General features: G+C 43.9%; 1 protein-coding gene and 1 long non-coding RNA gene across 2 annotated transcripts in view; one reads left to right on the top strand and one right to left on the bottom strand.

Moving 5' to 3' along the window:
• The window catches only part of si:ch211-113g11.6 (uncharacterized protein LOC559008 homolog), a 29,650-nt gene extending 16,185 nt beyond the window's left edge, over positions 1-13,465 (top strand). Inside the window, exons 8-14 of the mRNA XM_034610768.1 lie at positions 579-757; positions 1,009-1,117; positions 1,310-1,514; positions 7,303-7,418; positions 8,163-8,335; positions 8,845-8,900; positions 11,087-13,465. Coding sequence (XP_034466659.1) covers positions 579-757; positions 1,009-1,117; positions 1,310-1,514; positions 7,303-7,418; positions 8,163-8,335; positions 8,845-8,900; positions 11,087-11,433 — 1,185 coding nt within the window. The 3' untranslated portion in view covers positions 11,434-13,465. The remainder of the gene's footprint in view (positions 1-578; positions 758-1,008; positions 1,118-1,309; positions 1,515-7,302; positions 7,419-8,162; positions 8,336-8,844; positions 8,901-11,086) is intronic.
• The window catches only part of LOC117776649, a 29,081-nt gene continuing 14,569 nt past the window's right edge, over positions 9,431-23,942 (bottom strand). The window contains exons 2-4 of the long non-coding RNA XR_004616471.1: positions 23,906-23,910; positions 12,998-14,399; positions 9,431-9,442 (exon numbers count right to left, since the gene is read on the bottom strand). This is a non-coding gene — a long non-coding RNA (uncharacterized LOC117776649). The remainder of the gene's footprint in view (positions 9,443-12,997; positions 14,400-23,905; positions 23,911-23,942) is intronic.

Here is a 23,942-nt window from a genome sequence, read left to right as displayed (position 1 = left end):
CAGACGCCTGGAGGTTTTTTGTACGAGTTTGATGCCTCAAAAGAAAACAGCTGCTTTTAAGTGAATTGCTCATGAGATGAAGCAAAAGATCGGATGCTTCAAAGTTTGAACAAATCCCCAAAGTTCTGCCAGAAGATGAAACATTTTCAACCAGGTTATTTTATACTTTTCCTGAACACTCTTCCTGCTCTATATCAACTATATAGTATAACTTTTGTAGGATTTGCTTCTTGAAAATTAATTACAAATTAAGTTTATTGGAGAGGGAATAATTATCTTATCAACGTCGGCTTTGACCTTGAGCTTTGACCTTGACCCAAGCTCCAAAAAGTGAATCATCTGGAGATGCCCGTTCATTCCAAGTGTGAGGAAAACCCGTCCGTGCATTTTCAAGTTCTTTAGCTCGTCTCTGCATTGATGTGTCACATTTTAAAAGCTTTAGAAGTTGTCGTAGGCAGATTCAAGAGCGAGGGAGAGTCCTGGTATCCAGTGTCGGATCATTTCAGGGGCCACAAACTACCGTTCTGGCTTCGCTGTAGGTTTTTTACAGTTGTGAAGTTGTTGTGTGTTTTCTCCAGGTGGACGAAGGAGGCATCAAAGCTCTGCTGGCCGACTCGTGGACGACCTTCATGAAGGCTCGGATGATGTGCGGCTCAGGCAACACTCAGCAGCAGTACAACAACTTGAAGCAGGCCGTGGTGCTGACGGCGCAGGACAAGAGGGCCGGGGTCTTGTACGGCCTGTTCTCCAACGCATGGTGAGCTCGGACTGGATCCAAGCTCGAGAATAAAACATGCTCCCAAAACGAGGGGGAAAATGGGAGGCTGAACCGAGTTGTTGGCGATATTTCACTTTCTGGAGTTAAACTAGGCTGAAGGGATTGTAAATATGTCTGGTTTTAGGGCCCAGAGTCGACCTATAATTTGAAGCCGTTACCCTGAATGTCCCTCCTCAACCACTTCTCCTGCTTTCACTGGGGTTGTAATCACTGTTGTTGTCATTGTTCAGGGGCAGAACCGTGATCTGCGCCTACTCCATTGAAGATATTGACCAGGCCTTCGCCACGAGCAAACTGAAGGGCTACAGCAGCTCATTCGTCGGCAGTCGCCCTGGAATGGTGAGAACAAGTTGTTATTTATCACAGCAAAAACAAATATGAAACTGCATGAGTCAGCGTTTTGTTTCAGAAGAGAAAAAGATTGAAGTGCTATTTAAAAAAAAAAAGTCTGAGTTAATAATAAAGAAGCAATTTTGAGCTTTGTCCGGGGGCGTTGTGTTTATTCAAGTCTCGCTCCACTTCTCTTCTCAGTGTGTTCGCAAAAACGCGACAGCCGGTCACAATGACATCAAGAACCTGGGGATTATCAGGTACCACCCGGAAATCGAGGACGTCATCCGGCCCGTGGGCGTGTCTCCTCTGGACCTGCCCACCGATGACCAGATCACGCACGCTGTGGCGGACATCGTGCTGGCGGTCAACGACGAGCACTACAGCGTCCTGTACCTCGGAACAGGTGAGTGCAGGTTGTGTTCAATCAGCTGTTGGGATGTCGGCCGGTTCTCTGTGCTCAGCGTGAGACTTTGCAAGCGGACATGAGGTTTGCGGTGGATGTAGCTTTTTGAGATTTGTCCCCGAGTTGTCTTCACTCTCAAATGTCTCTACCTGCGTCAGAAACATGTTGGAGGAAACACAAGCAGCACACGTGGTTTCTCTTTAGCCACTGTAGCCCCGACACATAGTGAACTACAGGGATTTAGCAGCACACAACCTGAGCAGCCTTCACTTCCGTCTTTACTTTAACCTTTTAACCGTCTAAAAGATACTGATTTATTGTCGATATGGAAAAATGCATGTGAGCACTTGCAAGTGATGGTTTGACAGCTCCCCTGCAGCAAAGTTGTTCCCAGATCCAAGCAAATAAGTTTTAATCACCAAAATATATCATGGCCATAATAGCAACAACAAGACTTGTGTTGCTAAATTGTTTAAATTGGCTAAAAACCAATAAAATACAGAACAAGTCAAATGGCTGAAACAAACAAATTGTTAATTTAAGCACTGAAAAGTAGAAAATGAGGAAAAACGGACACACGGTCGAAATGAGTTTTGCTCAAAACCCATTTAAACGGTGCCTGACTTTCACGAAACTGTTTGGATTTGATCAAAGCAGCAATACTGAGACGCTGCTGGTGCACACAGCACTTACTCCAAAAATTGCCTTGTGCCTGAGGGAGATTACTATGGCAACCATCGCAAGTCATATGCCGGTGCGGGCGTCTCTGCACCCCGAGGTCCGCCGACAGACGAGCGGGTGTCATCTCTCCGAGCACAGCTCCTCGCTGAGGCTGTGGATATGTGCCTGTCACTCATCGGGCTTTTTCTGGGGCTGTGTCTGTTTTTAGCAAATGAGAAAAAACACACAATGTAGTGTTGAGAACGATGGCCTCTCGCTGTGGGCTTTGCTAACTGTGTCACTAACGGAGGGAGAGGATGAACGGCCACAGGCCTCCAGTGGCCTGAAGAGAAACTGGAGCAGTTTGAGTAGCAGTTGTCTTCAGGTCAGAGGAACAGGTTGCTCTGGAGGTGTGGCTGTTCCCCCCCTCTTTTATTTTATTCAAACATGCTGCAGCATTTTGAAAAACATATGTCGACCATTAGTCCTTAATATTTTGGGCTCGTGATTTATGAAGAGAAACATACTGAGCCACTCTGGTTGGATCACATCCCTTTTTCAGCCTCATCACTTCTGCATCACCTTCACTTGAGGACGCCGGCTATAAATATTCACGAGCTTTTAACAACTCGAGCTCATCAATCTGTGTAATTAATTTCAAAGATGCTCACGTATCTCTGCAAGTGACGGAGAGAAGCCGCCTCCTTTTAAATAATCCAATCTCCAGTGAGTGAGGCAGTCAGATAAGACGGCTCATCGGGATGGATAGCTGCATTAGAAGGGTCTCAACCAATCAGAGGAGCAGGAGGAGAAAGCCGGGGTCCAGCTCGTGACCAGAGACGGGGGCTGAGTCCGACATCACCCACTAGACATCACCCACTAGACATCACCCACTAGACATCACCCACTTTCTCACTCACTAGAAAGTGAGTCAAATAACCACAGAGAGAAATACTGTTTATAGTGAGCTCCAGGGGAAAAGAAGAATATGCTTATCGGACGCTGCTCGGTGCGTTTTCTCTGCAACGCTAATGACGTCATCGTCTCAGGATTGTGATGAACAACAACAAAAATCACACTGTTAATGTTTAATGTGTATTTTACACTTAGTAGTTATACTTTATGGTAAAAGAAACATTAAATGATCATCTTTAAATGTAGAAATAAACTTCTCAGGTTTGTGACGCTCTGCCCTCGCTCCTCTCGTCTGTTCCGCCGCGAGCGCAATGCATGATGGTATATATTGTTCGGTTATTGACCATCGGTTGTGCACCAAGTTTCCACGATGCATTGTGGGAAACAATAAGTGCACTTTATAGGGTATAAAAAAACTTCAGTTAACATTGGAACACCGCTATAAAATGGGGCAATCACTAAATAGTGATCAGCGAGTGATTTCGGACACAGCCGGTGAAATCGAAGCAGATGCTTTATGGGTAACCGTGGAACATTAGTCTCTTCTGAGCGATGGAAATTCCAATAAATATCTTTCAGCTCGGAGACCACACTGTAAATCCTTGAGCAGAGAAGGTAAAAGGGGATAATATTAGTACGGGTGCCCCGGAGGGTCAATATCATTCTGAGTGCTCAAATAATAAATATCCATGAAGGGCTCCCTGGGTTGAGGATTAGCAAAAGCTTGCATTCACTCCTAATCTATTAAGTGCACTTCAAACGAACTCTGGTGTCTTTGTCCCGTTCGCTGTGGTTTGTGTTACCGTTTCAATATTTGAGACGAAACATTGTGCAACGTCACACAAACGCACAACGTCACACAAACTGCTTCACATGCGAAAAAAACAGTTAGAGCCAAATATCTACTTCCCCCCCTCAGGTCTCCTTCGTCTGGTTCTGTTCTCCAGCAGTTCTGTTGGTTTTTGTTTGATTGGTCTGAATCTTTGACACGTTTTGGCTGTTTAACGCTTCTCTCGAGGAGACTGTCGGGTGATATGCACCTCGATGGCGGCTGTTGTGAAGGTAGAGATCATTATTCATATCATTTCCGCTCGTTTCATTCTCCTCACTCACAGGCACAGATCTTGTTTATTCCAGCCACAGTCGTCTGACAAAATGATGAACTGTATTTTGGAGGCTGGATGAACTCACGTCACAGTGTTGACCTCCAACAAACTGACAGGGTAGAGTCCTAATTAGCTTAATAGCTTTGCCATACACCCGGGAGGATGAAGTGGGATTTAGCAGGGGGGGGGGGGGACCCTGAGATCCAGTATGGTCTCCTTCAAGCTCTGTGTAAACATAACAGTTTCTAACCTGTCAAACTAGTTCTGGTGGATCTTCCACTGTGAGACACAGAACGCTGCCGGATTTGACTAAATTCATTTCTCCGTCTCTTGATCACCAGCCAGACAATAATTCAGCAGAACACATGCATCTAATAACCATCGTCTTCAATGTGTGTCGTGTTGGAAACAAGGCAGACAGCGGAATTCACTGTGAGCCGTTAGAACACTGCTCCAGAACTCATCACGCACTCGTAGCTGTGCAGTGATTCTACCGGAGTCTTACACAGAGACCATGGTTCCCCAAGTAAAACACATCTGGTTAGACCTGGTGTTACTGGTGATGCAGGACGTTTGGTTAGAGTCATATACATTTTTTGGTCTCTAGAAATTCTACTTTGCATCTTTGTGAGGATTCATTTCCACTAAATGCTAATTTGCTCAAATTAACACACAAAAGATAAAAAGGAATTAATTCTATAGTTATCTTATATTTTCTGTTAAAAATGGATCTTGAACACGAGTAAAAGTGTCTGTGTTCTTTTACTCCACCATTAAAAACCATCATGTCAAAGGAAACACTTATAAATCATCATTTTCTTCTTCCTCTTTTTAAATCATCAAGTCCTCCGGTGCTTTTTTTACTCAGTTGGCCAAGAAGAAGAGTATGTGTTGGTTCAAAAGCCCCAAGACGTCCGGCTGTGATCATGTCGAGTCAGGGCTCTAAAGATTCACTTAGACAAACGCTGCAGGACGTATGAAGGGCTGTGGACCTTAGAGAGCAGAGGAGAAACTGGAGCAGTTGAGGAAAGTCGTAGATCGAACAAAAGAACGAGCAGCTGTGAAAGACGTCTTTTCACCACCTAACCCCCTCGCTGTCTGACCATCGGACGGCGTGGAGCCGCTCGGGCCGATTCACTCATGAAGGCGATGCAGCAGAAAGCTTCCCTCAGGGGCCGAGGAAATGTCAGAGCGCTTGTTCAAAGCCGACTTTATGCTCAAGATCAGAAGTTATTTCCTTTTTCGTACACTGGGACGTTCGAGGTGACAGAAGCTTAAAGGTTATGGAGCCAGAGCGAGAAGCCGCCCAGCTGAGAAAATAAGACCCGAGGACGTGAGCGGCTTCCACTCCGTGTTAATGTTGAGGTTAGAGGAGGAAAACAGTGCTTGTTAGTTCCAATCTTCAGCAGAAGGTTAAAGGTTGTTGGCCTTCAGTGGAAAAAGCTTTTAGCCAATCGGAACGTGCATAAGAAGGTAGAAGCAAAGGTGTTTACTGTGAAAGATTATGTGCACGGAGGATAAATAAACTATGAACAGATTCACTCAGGAGACGCTACACGAGTTCAGCAGCGTCACCTCCCTCTGCTCAGAATGTGCTGCTGCCATCTCTGTGCTGATGAACTCTTTTGACTTAAGAGCTGAAAATAGCTGCAGACAGGATCAAACAATCGTATGAGAATAAACTGGATAAATGGGGAACGTTATCTTTGACTGCGGAGAGAAAAAGATTTGAAGTTTATTGGGATAAAAGACACGAGGCAGTTTCAGGACAATAGAAGTCTACGTGACAGCGAGAGCCTTCCAACCTAATTACAAATGAGAAAGCTCCTCGTGGAGGGAGCAGGAAGTGAAGGTGCCAGATTAAAAGATATCACTGTCATCACATTCCCACAGCGGGAGAAGTAAAACAGTGTTGGATGTGACAAGTTAGAATGTCTCTCTGCTGGGAGCCATTACATCCCTCAGGTCATCGTTTGGAGAGAGAGGAGTCAGATCGCTGAAGGGAGAGAGCGAGGAGCGAGGGTAGAAAAACCTTTTCACCAACTGAGACACTTAAAAACAAACGAGGAAGGCAGAGCAAGTGAAAACGTGGAAATGCACAAAACCATAGAAAAGATGGACGACTTGAGAGCTCCGCAAAAGAGAAGCCAAACCGTCTTGAAAGCCATAAACTCCTCCATGTTAGTGGACGGGACATGGGACAAAATAAAAAAGTCTAAGTACACATCAAATAACAACACTTCTTCCTTCCTTCCAACCTCTAACCTCTGGTTGTTCAGTCCCTCTGGGGAACATCACGCTGCTGGTTGGTAAATCTATTAAACACAAATGAATCCAGGAAGAAGCAGTGGTGCGTGTTCCCAGATACTTTGACTACAAACCAGCTGAGGAGCATTAGACCCTGAACCTCTGAGGCCCTGGATGTTTTCCGGCCCCAGAGCAGTTGTCCTCTTCGCTCAGTTAGTACGATTTAATACGATACTTCAAATATTCAGCCCAGTTTATTGGGAATCGCTTTTTTCCCCTGATGTCAAACGGCGCTCATCTGCAGTTGCTATGGAAATGAACTCAGCTGGAGGCCAGAGCAAAAGTTCAGAGAAGCTGAATCCTTCATTAGTTCTGTCAGCAGCAGAGATTCAGCTCTGATGTTCTGTAATTGAACCAAAATTGACCCAGAATCCCAAAAGGTTCTTGATTTCCACAGCGGAACATGAATTTGTGCAGATCTCACCATCCTGACCGCCCCCCCCCCCCCCCATCCCCAGAAACAGGCTCCCTGTGTTGTATTCATCAGTTCTGTGGTTTTGGCTCCGTCCACTGAGGTTAAACAAGGCCACTCGTAGTATTTTATCTTTGCAGAGCAGCTCCGTCTTCACAGGCGCATGTTCCAAAAAATCTCTAAAGCTCCAGTCTTCTGTTTTTCCTCCGGCCCTCAAGGGTGGAAACTGTCCAAGTGAGAAACTGTGAATTCATGAAAACACCAGAACGTACAAATGTTGACCTTTATGACTCAGAAGATTATGAGTGTGTTCACTTCCAGGTGAGTTTAAACGACGCTCAGAACTGGGATCCATCCCTCACTGCATCTTCTCCTTTTGTTTCCACAGAACAAGGCAAAGTTCTCAAGGTTCTCCACTCCAGCGAGGGGGTCTTCATCATATCTCAGTACTCCCTGTTTCACAATGAGGGCCCCGTTCTAAACATGGCCATCGACGCCCAGAAGGTAAGAGGAAAAACGTGGTGGAGGCAGATTTCGGTTACATCCTGGCTGTCACGATAAATATTACATCAGAGTTTAAACAAGGCTGAGAAACGCTGCGGGCGCAACTTCAGATGTGTGCAGAAGATTAATTAAACTGTAGATTGTTGTAGTTGTACCAGACTGGATCACAACCAGGGAGGAAAGGGAGGGTTTGTTTAAGAGATTAGATTTTATTCTAAAAGCACATTTCATCCATGGTTTGTTCTGATGAAACGCTGCTTCTCCAGGTTCCAGTTGTGACTGTGGGTCCGAGATCAGACGGTTCATCACGTAGCAGCAGATCAGAAAATGTATTTGACCCCAATTCAGTGCTTTAAAAATCAAAAGCAGCATTTTAAAGTCGTAGCGATTCTCTGTAATATAATCCCTACAAATTGTGAATTTTCATTTCAAAGATAAATGGCTCAGGTTTTCTCGACCTGGTTCTCATGAATGAATAAGGTTATTAAATACCTCAGTTCCCATTACTGACACTCGTCTTTATAAGATATTAAATACCTTTCTCTCCTTCATGCTACAGACATTTTTAGTTTTACCCGAGGGATTTAATAAAAAGCTGTTTCTGAGGCTCCGCTGCTGAACAGACATCAGCTCTGTGAGGAAACCGTCGGAAAAGTGACCAGGTTTTCAGTAATAACACAGCACAGGTTGATTTACTCCAGTAATACTGAGTCCACATCCCGTGGTGCATCTCCTCCTCCTCAGGGACATCTGTATGTCGGCACGGCGATGGAGGTCCAGCGACTGCAGCTGGCTGACTGCCGTCGCTATGGCGACACATGCAGGGAGTGCATCCTTTCCCGGGATCCGTATTGCGGCTGGGACAAGGCCAGGAGGAAGTGCATCGCCATCCCGCCTGGATACAACGCCACGACCGGGTATGATTAGATATGATGTCACCACTGCAGAGCTATTGGCCGCTGTCTGTCTGTTTTTTCCCTCCACGGGCGGACGGGAGAGGAGAGGGCCCTCTTCAGCAGAGTCAGGATCAGTAGCAATCGGATCTGCAGCACAAATCTGCAATTACAGAAACGAAGCTTTATGCTCCGGCTGAAAATCACCGGGCCCCCGAGGAGGTGAAACTTGCTTTAAACTCCAAAGAAACTGCGGCTCCGAGAAAAAGCATCACGATCAACACAATCACAACAAGATGAATGTGGGGCCGTGATTGCTTATTTCCCCGTTAGTAAATTGCTCTGAGACAGAAACTGTGCATTTCCAATTTAAAGAGATGTGCTGTAATGAGCCTGTGATTCTCTGCTTAATGAGCCGTGTCTGCGTGTTTTCATCTGCGAGGAGCAGCAGGTGGACGTGGAGGCTCATAAGCCGCTTTTTTGGTGAAACTATTCTCTGCTGCTAATTTGTCCGCTCCATTCTCTTCCAACAGGGCACTGATTCAGAATCTGGACCATTCCAACTCGTCGGTTTGCGGGGAAGCTGCTGGTGAGGCCTTATCTGCTCTCTCCCACTCTCTCTCTCTCTGTATCTTAATTAAAACCAAAATAGGAACCTTTCTGAGGAGCCGGAGTAAAAAAGATGATTATCATATAATTGAGCAGGGTTCAAGAAGCCGCGGGGAGAGATTTTTTTTTTGTTATGTCGCGGCTCGCCCTGTTTCAAAGCTCAAAACCCAGTTGCAACCTCAGCTAATCGTGACTATTACTCCCTCTGAAGAGTCGTTTATCTGCGTCAGTGATCAGACTCTAACATCACATCTGTGTCGGGGGGTGACACATGTCCTGCCTGTGGATACGACTGTCACTCTCTTCTCCAGGAGGTAATATTAAGAGGCGATGCGTCATTATTGAATTGATCTTATTGAGACGTTCTCAGACATGAAGGTATCTCACACATGAAGAACGCAGCAGGATCATCTCCGGGACATTCAGGCGAGGGTTGAGCAGCGGGAGGGAGGAACACGACGTATACATTTCAGCTTTCAAAAGTTCAGCGTTGTTTACAGCACATCGTCACCGGCGTCGGGCCTGAGCAGCAACAGCTCTTGGATCTAATTGACTCTTTCACACCAGAATCAGTGGGTTCACGCAGCTTATTGCCACACAGATAAAGACGATGAACTCATTTCCCACTGGCAGTCGAGCCCCCTCTGTGCTTCATACTCACAGTAGAAACGAAGGAGCTCTTACATCGCTGTGTGCCAAGTTACGTTCATATATCCAAGACATGAGTTTCCTTTATCACATGACTCAATCTTTTCACCTACACAACATACTTTTGTTGGTGTTTTTGGTCCTGATGACATTTTGGTTAATCTCCATTAACAACCATCTACATATGAATGCAGATACATTAAAAAGCTGATGCATTCCACTTCTTCTGCTCTGCACACGTTTACCTGCGAGCAAACAAAGCTGAAACGTGATCAAACTAGAATCAGAAGGTTTCAGCTCCAAATGAACACATGTTTTAAAGGTGCAGTGTGTAGAGTTTAGTGACCTCTAGTGGTGAAGTGTCATGTTGCAGCTGAACACCCCTCACCTCACCCTCCCCTTCCAAACATGACAGAGAACCTGTGGAAGCTTCAGTTGTCATAGAAACTCAAAAAGGTTCAGTTTGTTCAGTCTGGGCTACTTTACAAAAACATGGCAGCCTCCGTAGAGAAGACCTGCTCCTGATGTAGATATAAAGTATTTAAATATAAAGTATTTAAATATAAAGTATTTAAATATAAAGGGCTCATTCTAGGGTAAAGACAATAGATCCTTTCACCTGAATCTTGCACACTGGAGGTTTAAAGGGCAAAGCTCCACCTGCTGTGGTCAGTGGAACGAAACTGATGACACAGACCCGAGGGGTTTTATTTTTATTTTCCTGTGTCATCATTTTGAAGAAGTGGGACACGAGGAGGCATGTTCGCTGTGTTTTGTTCTCACGGTCGCAGTTGACAGAGCAATTATTTTCTTCTCAGCTTGTTACGTCGACAGGACTAAACAACGATCTGTCACAACAAGATGTCAAAAATAACGTGACAGCAAGTTTTTAAATCACAAGGAGACAATGTGTTATGTCAAGGACGCAAAGAAATATTCCTGTGATCAGTAGGAAGGAGATTTTGTCCTCGTCTTTTTTTACATTTACTGACATCTGTGCAGGAGCTGCCTTAAGGCCCTGATCAGTCCAGTTGGTTATATGCTTTAACGCTGAATAGTCAACACATTTTAAATAAATGAAATAACCACAAACCAACTTAAACATAATGGATATTTGTGGGTCAGGGATCCAAAGTCCCGGAGGTCGTTACCTGCTTTTTAATCCCGCCCTGGAAAAGATCTAAAACAAACAACTGGTGTTCAGAGCAGAAAATATGAAAATACAATTCATTCAAATCAGTTATTAGAGGGTCCACAGAGAGCGGTACGATAAGTATTTAGTGTTTATAATGCCACACGTGAATATTACAAAGCAGTAACTTGGTCACCAGCACCAATTAACTTCAGGATTAAACTGACATCGCGTCTCTAATGCAGACAAACCGCTTTCCTGTCTGTGTTTACTGCTAATGAGACGTCCTTGCTTTTTAATGACAGGAACTTGCTGTTTGTTTCACTGGGGACATGGTTTGTGTCGTGATTCCTCTTCCAGGACAATAACACACTTGTTTCTTGCAGCTCTGAAGCAGCGTCGGACTTCACCCAGGGAAGTGGTGGTCCAGTCCAACACCTCTGTCTTTCTCCCCTGCCCCGTGCGCTCCTTCCACGCCACCTACCGCTGGGAGAAGGACAACTGCATCAAGAACTACCCCTGCCTCTTCTCCGGGGACTTCTGCGTCCTGGGGCCCACCTTCCACACGCCCCTGAAGGAGGGCGTCTTTCGATGCATGGCCACCGAGGACGGATTCAAGGTGGAGGTGATCTCCGTCCGGCTGGTGAACGACGGCAGGCTCCTGGCCGCCTCCCTGGCCTCCACCTTGGGGCCGTCACTCCTGCTGGCCGCGGCCGCCCTGTGGCTCCATTAACTGCAGCTAATGCTAATGCTAACCGCTCATCCTTACCGGCTCCCGATGACAGGAAAAGACAGGGAGCCACTGTTAGGAGGTCAGGTTCGCAGAGCATTGAACTACATGATTGGGTTGTCGGTGCCAATTTTCAATTTTTAGAAAGAGTCCAGCAAAATGTGAGCGAGTTATGGATTCAGTGATTTTTAGCATAAAGCATCAGACAGAAGATCCTTGATTTTATTCAATCTAAAGTGAGTAGGAGTTACTGTCCATGAACTTGATTCAATCATAATTAGGTGCTTTGCAAACCTTTCCTCTCTGACTCGAAAACAAACATATCCTATGAGTTGGGCAAAAAAGAGAAAACAAACCAATACCAGGCCAATTGTTTTTATCATTTCTCTACTTAATTTGAAATTGACTTGATTGTGCTTATTTGTGAATATGTAAACCTTTAATACCCACTCTCGTACATCCCATCGTTCATCTTGTTAAACTTATAGCTCATTAGTACTTAGTAAAACGTCTGGTATTGAGATTTAAAAAGCCTTAACACTTCTGGGACATAAACTCCTAAGCACAATTTTGCAGTCGAGGCAGAATACTGCAGACTCGGATGCACTTGGCGCTATAATTAGTGCAGCTGGGTCCGACAACATCACCGGGAGGAAGTGTCAGCTTTTTGACAGGAAGTAGGCGGATGGGCAAGAGCTCATTCTCGAACATCACTGTGTCTCAGCAACTCCTCCTCAGGCGAGGCAGTTCCTTGCATATTTTTATCAGATGGCATCAGACGTCGTCGTTGCGCCTTGTTCACAGCTTTGTCCATTTTTTTCTTTTCATGTACGCTATCGACTCCTCCCCAGATCGGAGCGGGACGGTCGCTCTCTTTAGAGGAGAGTAAAGTTACTTATATTTATCAAGTGAGAAGCAGAACCTCCTCAGAATCTTTCAATTTTAAAAACATGAAGCCATTAAATAATCAAACTCATCTCTATCAACCCACATGAAAGTTTAATTCTGGATATTTTCTGTTGGGTGATTCACCGTTGAGTCAAAATGTCAAACTGCTGTGATTATTTTTTTGGCTCATTCTGTGAATTCACAGAAAAAAAGAAAGATCGGGTTTTTTGGGGGAAACCGAGTGAGGAGAAACAACCTGCTGCTGCCAGCGACTCCACTTCCTGTAAACCTGACGGTGCACGGAGATGTGAACAAGGTGCTGAAGCGAACTCACGTTATCGTACGTTGCATTTCATAGATTGCCGGGAGAAAAAAAAAAAAAAGGCTTGTGATTAGATCTGTGAAGTATGTTCTGTATTTTATTGCTCTGCAGATGCTGATTTTCTACCATTGCTGCCTATGTACGTGACAATTTGTCTTGATGGTTTTGGGTTTTTATGCCATAGTTAGAATGTGATATGTAACCATTGACTGCTTCGCCTCTTTCCCCGGGGACGTCAGCGGACGAGAAACACGGTTAGTTTTTCATCCTTGAATCTCGATGCTGTAAAAAAAAAAAGACTTCACTGATGTGCAGCAGCAACCACAACCAGCGGCGTGAGCAGTCGGCACATCAGACACACCTGCGACATCTCCTCACCCCCGCGTCTGCTCACGCAGCTGAATCACAGCTCAATGTAAACAGAAAGGAGTCGTGAATGTAGCTGCTCCTCACTTCAGCAGTGAAATGACAGAAACTACAGCGAACCCTCTGAATACTGATCAGCCGAGTGAGGGAGGAGGCCTGAGCGCTGATGAATTATGCAGCGGATTAGCATGTTCCTCCAGAGCTTTTGAGAATTACCATTCGGTAATGTTACATAAATCTGCCCGTGCCGAGCCTTCCACAGTGGCAGAAATGTCATTAATAGCTAATTAGTGATTCCTCATGCGCCGTATTAGAGAATTTATTTTACATGGTCGGGGGTGCGAGCGGCGGGCGTGTTCTCAGCCGTGAAAACCTCCAGCCAGTGTCGTGCTGCTCGCTCGGTTGTGTGTTGCTGCTCGGGGACCTGCTTGCTTTTCCGCACAGATGTGGGCCAAGGACTGTGCCATAAAAAAAGAAAAAAGCTGTGTCGAGCCACTTTATTTACGAAGATGCTTCATTACCTCCCCTCAACCCTGAGCGCGTGTGCAACATCGGTCGTCCCCACAAACACAAAACCCCCACTGCAGGTCCAACATGCATACTAATCGTCTTTGTGTCTCTGTGTCGCCGCCAGGGTGGTAAATGAACACCAGCCTCCTGCCAAGTGCCGGTGAACCTTCGGCACTTGGCTCCGTTGTGCCAGAGACGTTGTGACAGGAAACTTAACTCGACAAACACAAACGTGCTGCGAGTCATCGTCCTCTGAAACCTCCTTTATACTGTAACTGCTGCGTACGTGTTGTCATTTAACTCCGAAAGCTGTGATCAGAGGAAGAGAAGCCTTTACTTTCCTATTAGAATCAAATATAATAATCTTCTTGTAGTATTTATACACACACACTTTGAACAAAATTGTGTTGTTTAAGAATTAGGACTTGTACTTATACCATTTAGTACTGACCAGTGCTATTGTGGTGGAGGAAATACTCCAATACCAATTCTACAATCAAGTAAAAGTCCTGCATTCAAATCTTTATTTCATCACAGAAACATAAAACTGAATATTCTGATATATTGAATATGGTAAATAATGTGTTTTCTTTGGCTTCTGGCCTTTATAGCAGCGGTGAGTGAAGGGGAGACAGGAAACCGGGTCAAAGGGCCGAGGCCGTCCAAGCACCATAACCATTCAGGTCGCCCAACTACGACAAAAACAATAACTTCGATATTTCAGCTCTTAAAAACAATAGTGACCATCAAGAACCAGAAATCTGTTCATGTTAGCTTGCATGCAATTGTACGTTTTTTTATCTTTTGTCCTGTTCCTCTCTTAACGAGGAGCTCCGGTCCCCAGGCAGGAGCAGGAGGAGTTGGCCTCTCTCCTCGTCCTCAGCTCCACACGACTTCGCTCCAACGGCCACAGTCTTGCAGCGAACGCGTGGGATCTGAATATACAGCATTTACCAACCCTTGAAAAACCACATCTCCTCTGTGTTGCAAGTCCTTGCTTTGATGTGGATATCCACACGGCTGCTTTATCCAGATTCACTTATCGCTCGCTCGCGTCCGACGTCGTCAGCCGCTGCGATAGCGGCTTATCTCCTTCAAAGCGAGCTCTTGATTTGCCTTCAGGAAACCATCTGCGCTCCACGAGGAAGAGGAGCGGGTCGCTGCTCTGTTTGCTCCGGGGGTTTGAGTGTCAAGTACTGTACATGATGTGTGCCCTCAACTCTGTGTCTTGATATAACTCATTTTAAAAAGTAACATGCCAAACTATTATTATTATGAAAAGGAAAAAAAAAAGAGAGATTTATATTGGTGCCATTGCCAGTTTAATGCCATCTCATTACATGTATTTTTAAATAACAAATATCTATAGTGCAATAGATATTCATGTAACAAATCCATATTGACATGTGTTTCCCTGAACATGTGCCGTGAAAATTAATAAAATATAACTATAAAGGAAGAATGTCTCGTCTTTATTTGACAACAATGAAACCGAATCCTTTTATGATTCTATAACACGTATTTTAAATGGATGTTAAGGGCTTTATGAGTCTCTGATAAAAAGCCTTCCCTTAAATTATTACAAGTTACATCCGGTAAAGTTTAGTAAACTTAAGGGTTTTTCAAAGTAAAAAGAAAACAAATAAAGGATCTCGTTCTGCTGCAAACTGAATTGTATTGAATGCGTTTCGGGTGAAATTTGAATTATTAATGCTTCAAAAATTGTTATGGCCACAAAACTTAGAATTTCATTTTGTTGAACCCAGTGACCGCAACACAAAAGGGAGGACGCCACATCGGAGTCAAAGAACAATTATTATTTTAACAGTAAAGTGAAAGTGTTGAGGCCGAAAATAAATAAAACATGGAGGAGATATGAATCACGTCAGATTCAGAAACTTCCCCACGATGACGAGTGGAAAACTCACTCACAACAAAGACACGAACCCCAAATCAACACAATAATCCTACTCAATGAAATCCACTGACACGAGTCATGAATCAAGTGTCTGCTGTTTATTGCTCAGCTCGGCCTGAACGTCAGTTTGAATTCTGAGGTCACTTCAATCATGGAGTCTAAAGCTGGAGTTCAGCTCCTCCAGCTCCTCTGTGACTCTGGTGTCTGCTCCACTCGTCGGAGAGGAGGCAACACATGAGCCTGCAGCCAGAAACAACAGGGAAACCGGCAGCCTCGGTCCAATGAATGTTTTATGAGTGTTTGGACCAACCAGTCTGCGCCAGGGGCAAAAGACCACATCACTGGAAAAGTTTAATCTTTTGTTCTATCAAAAATATGCAAATCTGGGAAACAGGGAAACGTCTCCGCTCTCGGCTACGATTTCTCGGTTTCTAAGAAAATGAGGAGGAAGGAAAGTGCAAACACAAAGAGCAGCCGCAGCACAGGGTGTGAGGGGGGGGGGTGTGACACAGCTGCCGTCAATCAGCAGCCAACGAGAAGTTCCCCCCCCCCCCACACACACACACACACACTCCCAATCAGTGTCAAATGAGGTGAAGGTGCATTATTGTGAAGAGGAAGATCTAACCTGCTCATCAGATCCATTTGTATTCATCCAATAATTTGGTTTGTGACTAAATGCCTGGAAAAACTCACTTTCCCATCAGCCTCTGCTTCCCTCTGTGTTCTGAGCTAATTGGTGAATGGAAGCATGTGAACTGAACGTGCACAGATTTTACACCTGATCAATATCAGCACAATGTTCACTCTGTCATGGATCGAGCGTTTTTAGAAGTTATTTTATTGCCAAACAGGAAAATCCCAACCTCTCGCTCAGGTAACGCAAGACTCGTCACTTCCCTGAAGCGAAGAAGAACAAAGAAGTTCTTTCATCACGTTTCTGTTTTAATCTGCACAACCAACTATTGCGTTACGGCTGAAACAAGGAACACGTTAGCAAAGGAAGCCATAAATAGATTCTAACCAGCTTCCCAGAAAATCAATGACACAAACAATAGCTACGGAACTAAAAATCAAACCGTTTTTTACTGTATTAAAAGGTAAATTATTACCCACGGACGCAGTTTAACTTTTACAAACCCAGGTTGTCAGATATTCATCTCCTGGAGGCTTTGGAAATATGTTCTACCAAAGAGAAAGTCAGAATAAAAACTAAATAGACGTCATCACAATTAATCTGAACCAGAGTTTACAGATGTGTGAAGGCACATTGTCAAGCTTGTGGATTATCAGTGAGTTTAGGACATAATTTCTCGTATCTCTTAACGCACACATGACCTTCAGGTCTCCGACGCCGTGATTCTTCACACACACACACACACGGGTTTATTTAAAACAGGAATCTTCCTCCATTCTAAAAAAGAAACCCTGTTCCTAAATCAATGAGAGCAAATCAAGAGGCTGAAAAACAAGTTCACTGTGGAGAGGTTTTGTAAAAGCTTTGTTTTCAGTGACCTGACATGTGGACGAAGAGGCAGAAACACATTTGTATTCGAGTCTAGTTGTGTGTGCGTTCATGTGATGTCGGAATTATCGGTAAAATGAGTTTGTGTCAAACCTGAACCCAGCAGATGTTGGTCCACAGAGCTGCTGATAAACAGCTCGGTGCTCAACACTCTTCACTTGGGCCTCCGCCTCCTCACAACTTTGTTTTCTTAGTCTGCGGTGCAAACTCAGACTTCTTTAAAATGCAGCTTATTTTTTTATGCCCGGTGGCGTCATTAATATTTTAGGACTTGCACAACAGGATTCAAACAGCCACCGACCTTCGTTGGTTCTGTAGAACTGATCCAAGAGAAGAGTTCCTACAATAAGATCGTGAGCAGCAGAACAGCAGCATCATCAAACCCGGTTTAGTGAACAGATGTTTGAGGATTAATAACATTATAATAGTGCAAATTAACATAAGAAGGAAACTATATTTTCTTTCCAGCTTATTTCCATCATCTATAATTATTTTTACGTGAACCAGTCAGACATGTCGCTTTTGTTTTTGTGTATTTTTTTAACAGCTGTTATTGACTCCTCATTCATTCATTCTACTCAGTAATATATTATATAATTTATCTTTATAATTCATATTTTAGGTGTATATTTTGTTATATTTTATTTAAGTTTTTATGTGAATTGCATTACCAGCGACTGCTTAATGTAATAATTGTGCACATGACAAATAAAGTCTTGAAGTCTTGAAGTCTGGGTTGGCAGCAGAAATCCATATCTCAAAAACGTGGACATATAAAACCTATAAAAATGATACGGCAGGAAAGAATTCAGTGTAATAAGGGTGTAAATAATGAAGTCAATGACTGGGACTCATTATCAGGAGCATCAGGGCCTCTCATACTGAGACAAGTCAAAATGTCCACTGAGCTCTGACAGGTCCCAGATAACAAACGGTGTCGGGAGGGATTTTAAAAACGATATTGATTCTTCACGTCTCAGCTCGTCAGGCGGGGAGATGATGGGGCGAAGAGGAGGGACCAACTGAAGAAAGCGAAGAACACAAACAAGAAAATAAATCACATTTCTGAAGCATGCAACAACAGAACACAACACAAACAGTGGTGATATGAACATGAGTTACATGTAGTCCATGTCCTCGGGGGGGGGGGGGGGGATTGTCCTGTCAGTCTCTTGTTTGAAGTATTTCATCCAGTTATCAATCAGGTTTTATCCGTTTAGGAGCTTCTTGTTCCCACATGTCAGACGGAGCAGCTTTATCCTCAGAGTCTGGACCTGGATTAATGGTCATGATTTAAATTGATTTCTTTGCACTGCCTCCAATAATCCCAGTGTTGTTTTTATTAAAAACCTTTGTCTCTGTCTCATTTCCTCGTCGTGCAGTAAACAGCTGCGACATTAATTTGTCCTGAGGGAAACCGTGGAATTCCTGTGCTCCTCTGATTGTCCCTGTGTGGTTGTACCTGTCCCGAGGTGGGAAGTCGTTGTTCTGACTTCAGTGTGTTTGTGTGTTTAGAGCCTTTTAAACAACACATCTGTCCACTGTTTGCATAAAGTTAGAAAAAGAGCAGGTGCGACAGACGTTTGTTAATCATAAAAACATCTGCATCGGGTACACGTGGTGTTCGGTGCTTGTGAGAGAGGGATTTGCAATTTGCAAGCGACAAGTAACATGAAAAGTTCACGTGTGGAGCTGATTGTTTTTCTAAGTGAGGATATTTGAAACTCGTATTCGTTTTAGTTCTTATTCCGACTCGACGTCCACGGGAGTTTTCCCAGTCGGGAACTCATTTCTCTGATTATTCAAACACCACCAATAAGTGGAGGTTTTCCTTCCCAGGCAGAGCTTGTTAGAAGGATGGATTCAGTGCTGGGTTTTTTTTAATGCTGATGATAACAGTGATAATAATAAAGCTAACAAGAGGCTGATCCTCTCAGATCTCATCTCCTGAGGTGAGGAGCCGGTGTAGCTGTTGGACACCTGTGACGCTCTGTGTTAACTGAGCTGATGTGGAGCAGCTGCTGGTGTCTCCGCTGCCTGATTGATATCTGTGGATGTTCCACAGGCCTGAAAGGAAACAGGCTTCACTGAGAGAGAGAGAGAGAGAGAGAGAGAGAGAAGAGTTGTAACACGACTCCTCCGAGATTCGTTAGGAGACTGAATCTGTGCTGCTGCTGTTTCTCCCTCTCAGATCATTCAAACTGTTTAATTTTGCACAGTGTTGCTCGTCTCGTTCTTCACTGGCCCCCGTTAATGTTGGGATTTGAAGCGAGTGGCCGACAGCGAGGCTGAACTCAGACAACTGAACAAACCTACGAGTATGAACTGATTTTGTTTCTTTATCTTTGCAGTGTCGTTACTCGTCTTTCTCACAAAACCCACAACGATAAACTGATCGTTGTCGTTGAGCCTTCAGAGACTGTCAAATTAAAACCAAGTGGCTTCAGGTCCAAACACGTCTTTGAATTTGAGAAATCGTTGCAAAACTTTATCTTGTGATTTCTGTGTCGATGGACGAGAATCTTTCTTTTGTAACAGTCGGCTCTACTTTTAAAATATTTACATTTTCAACCAATTATCACAGCAGCTTGTGAAATATGAACAAGACACGAGAAGTTTGAAAGTATTGATTTGTGCTCTTGCTCATGAACTTCTTGATTCACAGTACATTTTTTTACTTCTGACTATTACAATATTTCCCTTTATCGGTTTTATCACTTTGTAAAAGGTTTAATACAGAAAAACTCCAGTGACTCTCGGACGTGTTTATTCAGATTTAACCACAAAGCGACTGGATGCACATTCCACTCTCTCTGACATCGAGCCCAACCACCTCCATGCGACTCCACCGCTCCAACAAACAGAGACACAACACACAGGGAATGTTTCCTGTTGAAAGTCGTAATGAGCAAACTTCAGTGAAAGTGTCCGGACTCATCTCATTACTGTGACTTTGTTCACACACTTTACAAACGTTCTTGTTCTGGGTTCGTCTGGAATTAGTATCAGTAATTACTTGGCTGGAAACAAGTCCTCCACCTTCATGTAGTTGTCCCTCCCCTTGGACGAGACCAATGGGAACACACCAGCAGCACCACACCTCTGTCCTCACACTAGTGATGATAATCTTGTGGTTGTTGATGAAAGAAATAACATTCATCACCAGTTTCCCATCAGAAGTGGTTCCAACTTCCTCCTAACAAACTGTGATGCTATTTGTGTGGTTTACTGCCGTCGTACAGACACAGGACACGTCCGTCATAATCCAGCTACTTGCATAGTCGACCTTTTGAGTTTCGAGTCACAGAAAAAAAATTGGCCGCACTTCTTCAGGTATTTCTCCTTCATGGATTATTCATTAATTTGCCGCGACACACATCACAGATCAGGACAGTGTGTGCTGTTCACATTGTTCTGTGCTGAGCATTGTTCACCTTCTAAGGCCTCGTCTGCACCTTCGTCCAAGCGACCTTTTATTTTTACAAAATATCTCCGTCCAGACGAGAACACACAAAAAAAATACAAAGGCTCAAACATGCCAGGCCAGTATGTGGCGATTAAAGTCTACGTCAATGTTCCATCAAATGACACTGAAGAATGTTGTGACTCAAGACAGACGTCCGTCAATTCCTGTAAATGTGGAGCAGCGATGCTAAATTTAGCTGCTAACTTGTAATTAGACCTAGATGTGCAAACCAAAAGAAGACAAACCGGTATACAGCCGCCAGTGTTGTTGTTTTTTCCTGGCGTAGGTTCATTGTGCAAAGAAACAGTGGGTAACATGTGTGAAGGAAATTGTTGGGTCATCGTTTTACATTGTTTTTGAAAATCAGCACTTATTAAAATGTCCGTTTTAGTGATTTAAAACACAGTTTACGTGATGAGATGAATATCTGACAGAAGACTCAACCTTTATTCCCTCAAACCTTATTTCAGTTATTCCATGAATCCTTTATCCTCCTCTTTTCTAACCTGAAACTGCTTCGGTGAAGTCATTTTGTGTGTCCCTCTGAAATAAACCTTCTCACGTGGATGTTTTCACAAGCGGAGGTGGAACTAATAACGTTAGCGACGCCTCTGAGCCGGCGTGTGCAGTACAAGGGCCCTGAGACCGAAACACCTAAAGAGGATTTTAAGGTGCTGATGTTATTAGCTCCACTTGTTACATGAGTCTAATTTCTGTAATGAAGAAAATCATAAATTCCTTAGGCCATAATAAATCATGACAAGTCCCACTGGGAAATAAAACCTTCAGAAAACCCACGTGATGAATTACAATAAGTTATTATTCGTTTTATGACACTTCCTGCTATGACAAATCAAGATGGCAATAAATAGTTTATCTTGGTTACTACGAGGACGCAGACACGTAAAATACTTTTACAGCTCAGTCATAAAGTTGCAGGTTTTTGTTATGACTGGTCCAGAAAAGATTATCAGTTCATCTCTGCGCTTTCAAGCACAATTTGTTTTACACATTGATGCACATGCAAATAAAATACAAGCATTGTACATATTTAATTTAGCTTTAACATAACACTGTTATCATTTACCCGTGCTGAGAGTTTACATGGTTAAATACCGGAGATGTGAGAGAACATGTTGACCAGGGAGTCGAGTGTTCACAGTTTGGCTTCTGTGTTTGTACGCTGCACATAAACCTCGTTGAAGCAGAGTGAAAACACGTCTGCTGCCACATTAATGTGTTTGCCACCAACTATTGACTGCTGCGTAAATATCAGACGCAGCTATTGAGCTCTCAGTTGACTGGATGACGCCATTCGCCGCATATCAGAGAGATATCAGAGTTTAATGAGTGATAGAGCCGGTTGTTTCCGTGACGCCCTGGTTTGCTGATTGACTTCCACATCTCACTGTGAAGCCTCGACTACGACGTGCACGAGTTAGGTTTAGGTCAGTGTCCGTCGTAAACCTGTTTGTGACGTCGTGTTCTCTTGTCCTGTGTTGATACTTCAGAGCGATTCCTTCTACAATTTACTGTCACTGTTGATTGTTTGTGTGCAGAGCTTTTTATAAACCGTCTATGGTGCAGTTAGAAGAAAACTGTGTTCATCCTACCTGGTTTATCTGCAGTGAAGAATTTATAGTCAAAACTAATTTTGCTTTATTACTGTGCTGTTGTTTATTGCTGCAATAACAGATTTTAGCACCTGCAACTCCCATAAATGTCTTTGTCAGTCTGATATTGTAAAATAATAATAATCAGATTATCAAAATAATCTGCGAGGACAGATATTATTGCAAAAAGGGATCCACAGGTCTTCAGCCACTGATGTGATATATCTGAGGATGTAGAAGAAAAGACATATCGTGTGTGTGTGTGTGTGTGTGTGTGTGTGTGTGTGTGTGTGTGTGTGTGTGTGTGTGTGTGTGTGTGTGTGTGTGTGTTCATTTTCACATCGTTACTGTGAAATGTGTACGGACTCAGGATTAACTTTCAATCCCCATCCTCTTTGGTTGCGACAACACGTCACCAGCTGGTTCGATGAACGGGATGAACAATGAACAATAATGTAGGAGAGTTTATCTCTAAGGTGCAGAAACAATTAATATTTCCCCCTGCACGTTCTCTCGGGGTTTCCCGCTCGTCTCTTCCAGTTTTCTATAAGAACCTGGCAGTGAGCCTATCAGCACGTGAAAGCCATTGACCGGGCGGTAGGCCAGATGCTTTTTATGTGTAGGGGGCTCAGATTGTATGGCCTGTTAAACCTGTCAACCTGAGTGTGTGCGTTGACACTAAGACGAAGCAACGCTGCACGTCTCAAACCAAGGAAATGAACCCAAACATGCAAGAGAGAGTAGTTGGCAGCATTGGCAGCATATTTGTGCACATTCTTCCACAGATAAGGCTGCACTTGCCCAACCAGTGTAAACACAACATGAACACGAAAGTCTGTCCTGACCCAGACAGTCTGAAGGCTGGTTAATGTCAAACCAGCTGGATGGATGTGGGGAGGCAGGAACACTTGGTGTCTGTTGACCTCTGTTTGCCCTGACGCAGATTTTCGGTTCAGCTCAGAGCAAAGAGCGATTGTAAAGACGGACGACGCCTTTCAACTTCCACCCACTGTCCAGAAATGCCACTGAAATATCCCGGAGTGATCACGTAGCGTAGCTGCAGTATCAAGTACTTCATTCATCCCAGACGGGAAATTACAGTGTTCCAGAAGCAATTAAAAACACATGACTCACATGCACATCGCCCACAAAACACAACCTGGGGGGGGGGGGTACAGAGTCCAAGGTATGTGTGCAGACTTAAACTGTTCCTGCCAGATAAATGAATTATAGAATAAAAGGAATCAGAATTTGTACCAGATACTTTGTTTACACTGTGAATAAATGGAATAAAATACAGCAGCGCTCATTAAGCCTTTAAAATGATGATGATGGTGTGTGTGTGTGGAGGAGGGGGGGGGGGGGGGGGGGTTGTGTACCTGCAATTCAATGCAGAACAAATCTCTGGTTTGAAACACTCATTTCATTACAACCCACCTCACACACCTCCTGGTTAAACACAACGAGCTCGCACTTTACAAACGTCTGCGTCAGTTCCCAAACCCCTTGCTATTGTCAGATTCTCAAAACAACATTTTTACAACAGCGTCTTTTTACTGAGTTTGACTGAGTCAATATTATCGATGTTAATCTATAGTGTACATTTCCACGAGCAGCTGCTCACTGTTGACCAGGCGAGATAGACGGTGAGTGTTTGTGGTTTCTCCCTCACGTTATATGGCGAGGAAGGAAGAGGAAGGAAGACGGAGGCCACCCAGTAAACACAGGATGACAAAAATTCACCAAAACAATATTTAATTTATTTTCTTTATCTAGAAAACAAACGATGACGTGATTTTATCAATTCATACTTTTAATATTGAAACAGTTCCAGGAGGAAGAGGAGAAATTAGACAACACATCTCACTCCTCCTGACTGGAAGAGCGAAAAACATTTACCATCT

This window comes from Hippoglossus hippoglossus, chromosome 16, assembly GCF_009819705.1.
Source record: "Hippoglossus hippoglossus isolate fHipHip1 chromosome 16, fHipHip1.pri, whole genome shotgun sequence".
Taxonomy (NCBI): Eukaryota; Metazoa; Chordata; class Actinopteri; order Pleuronectiformes; family Pleuronectidae; genus Hippoglossus; species Hippoglossus hippoglossus.
This window is presented reverse-complemented; position numbering and strand designations above follow the sequence as displayed.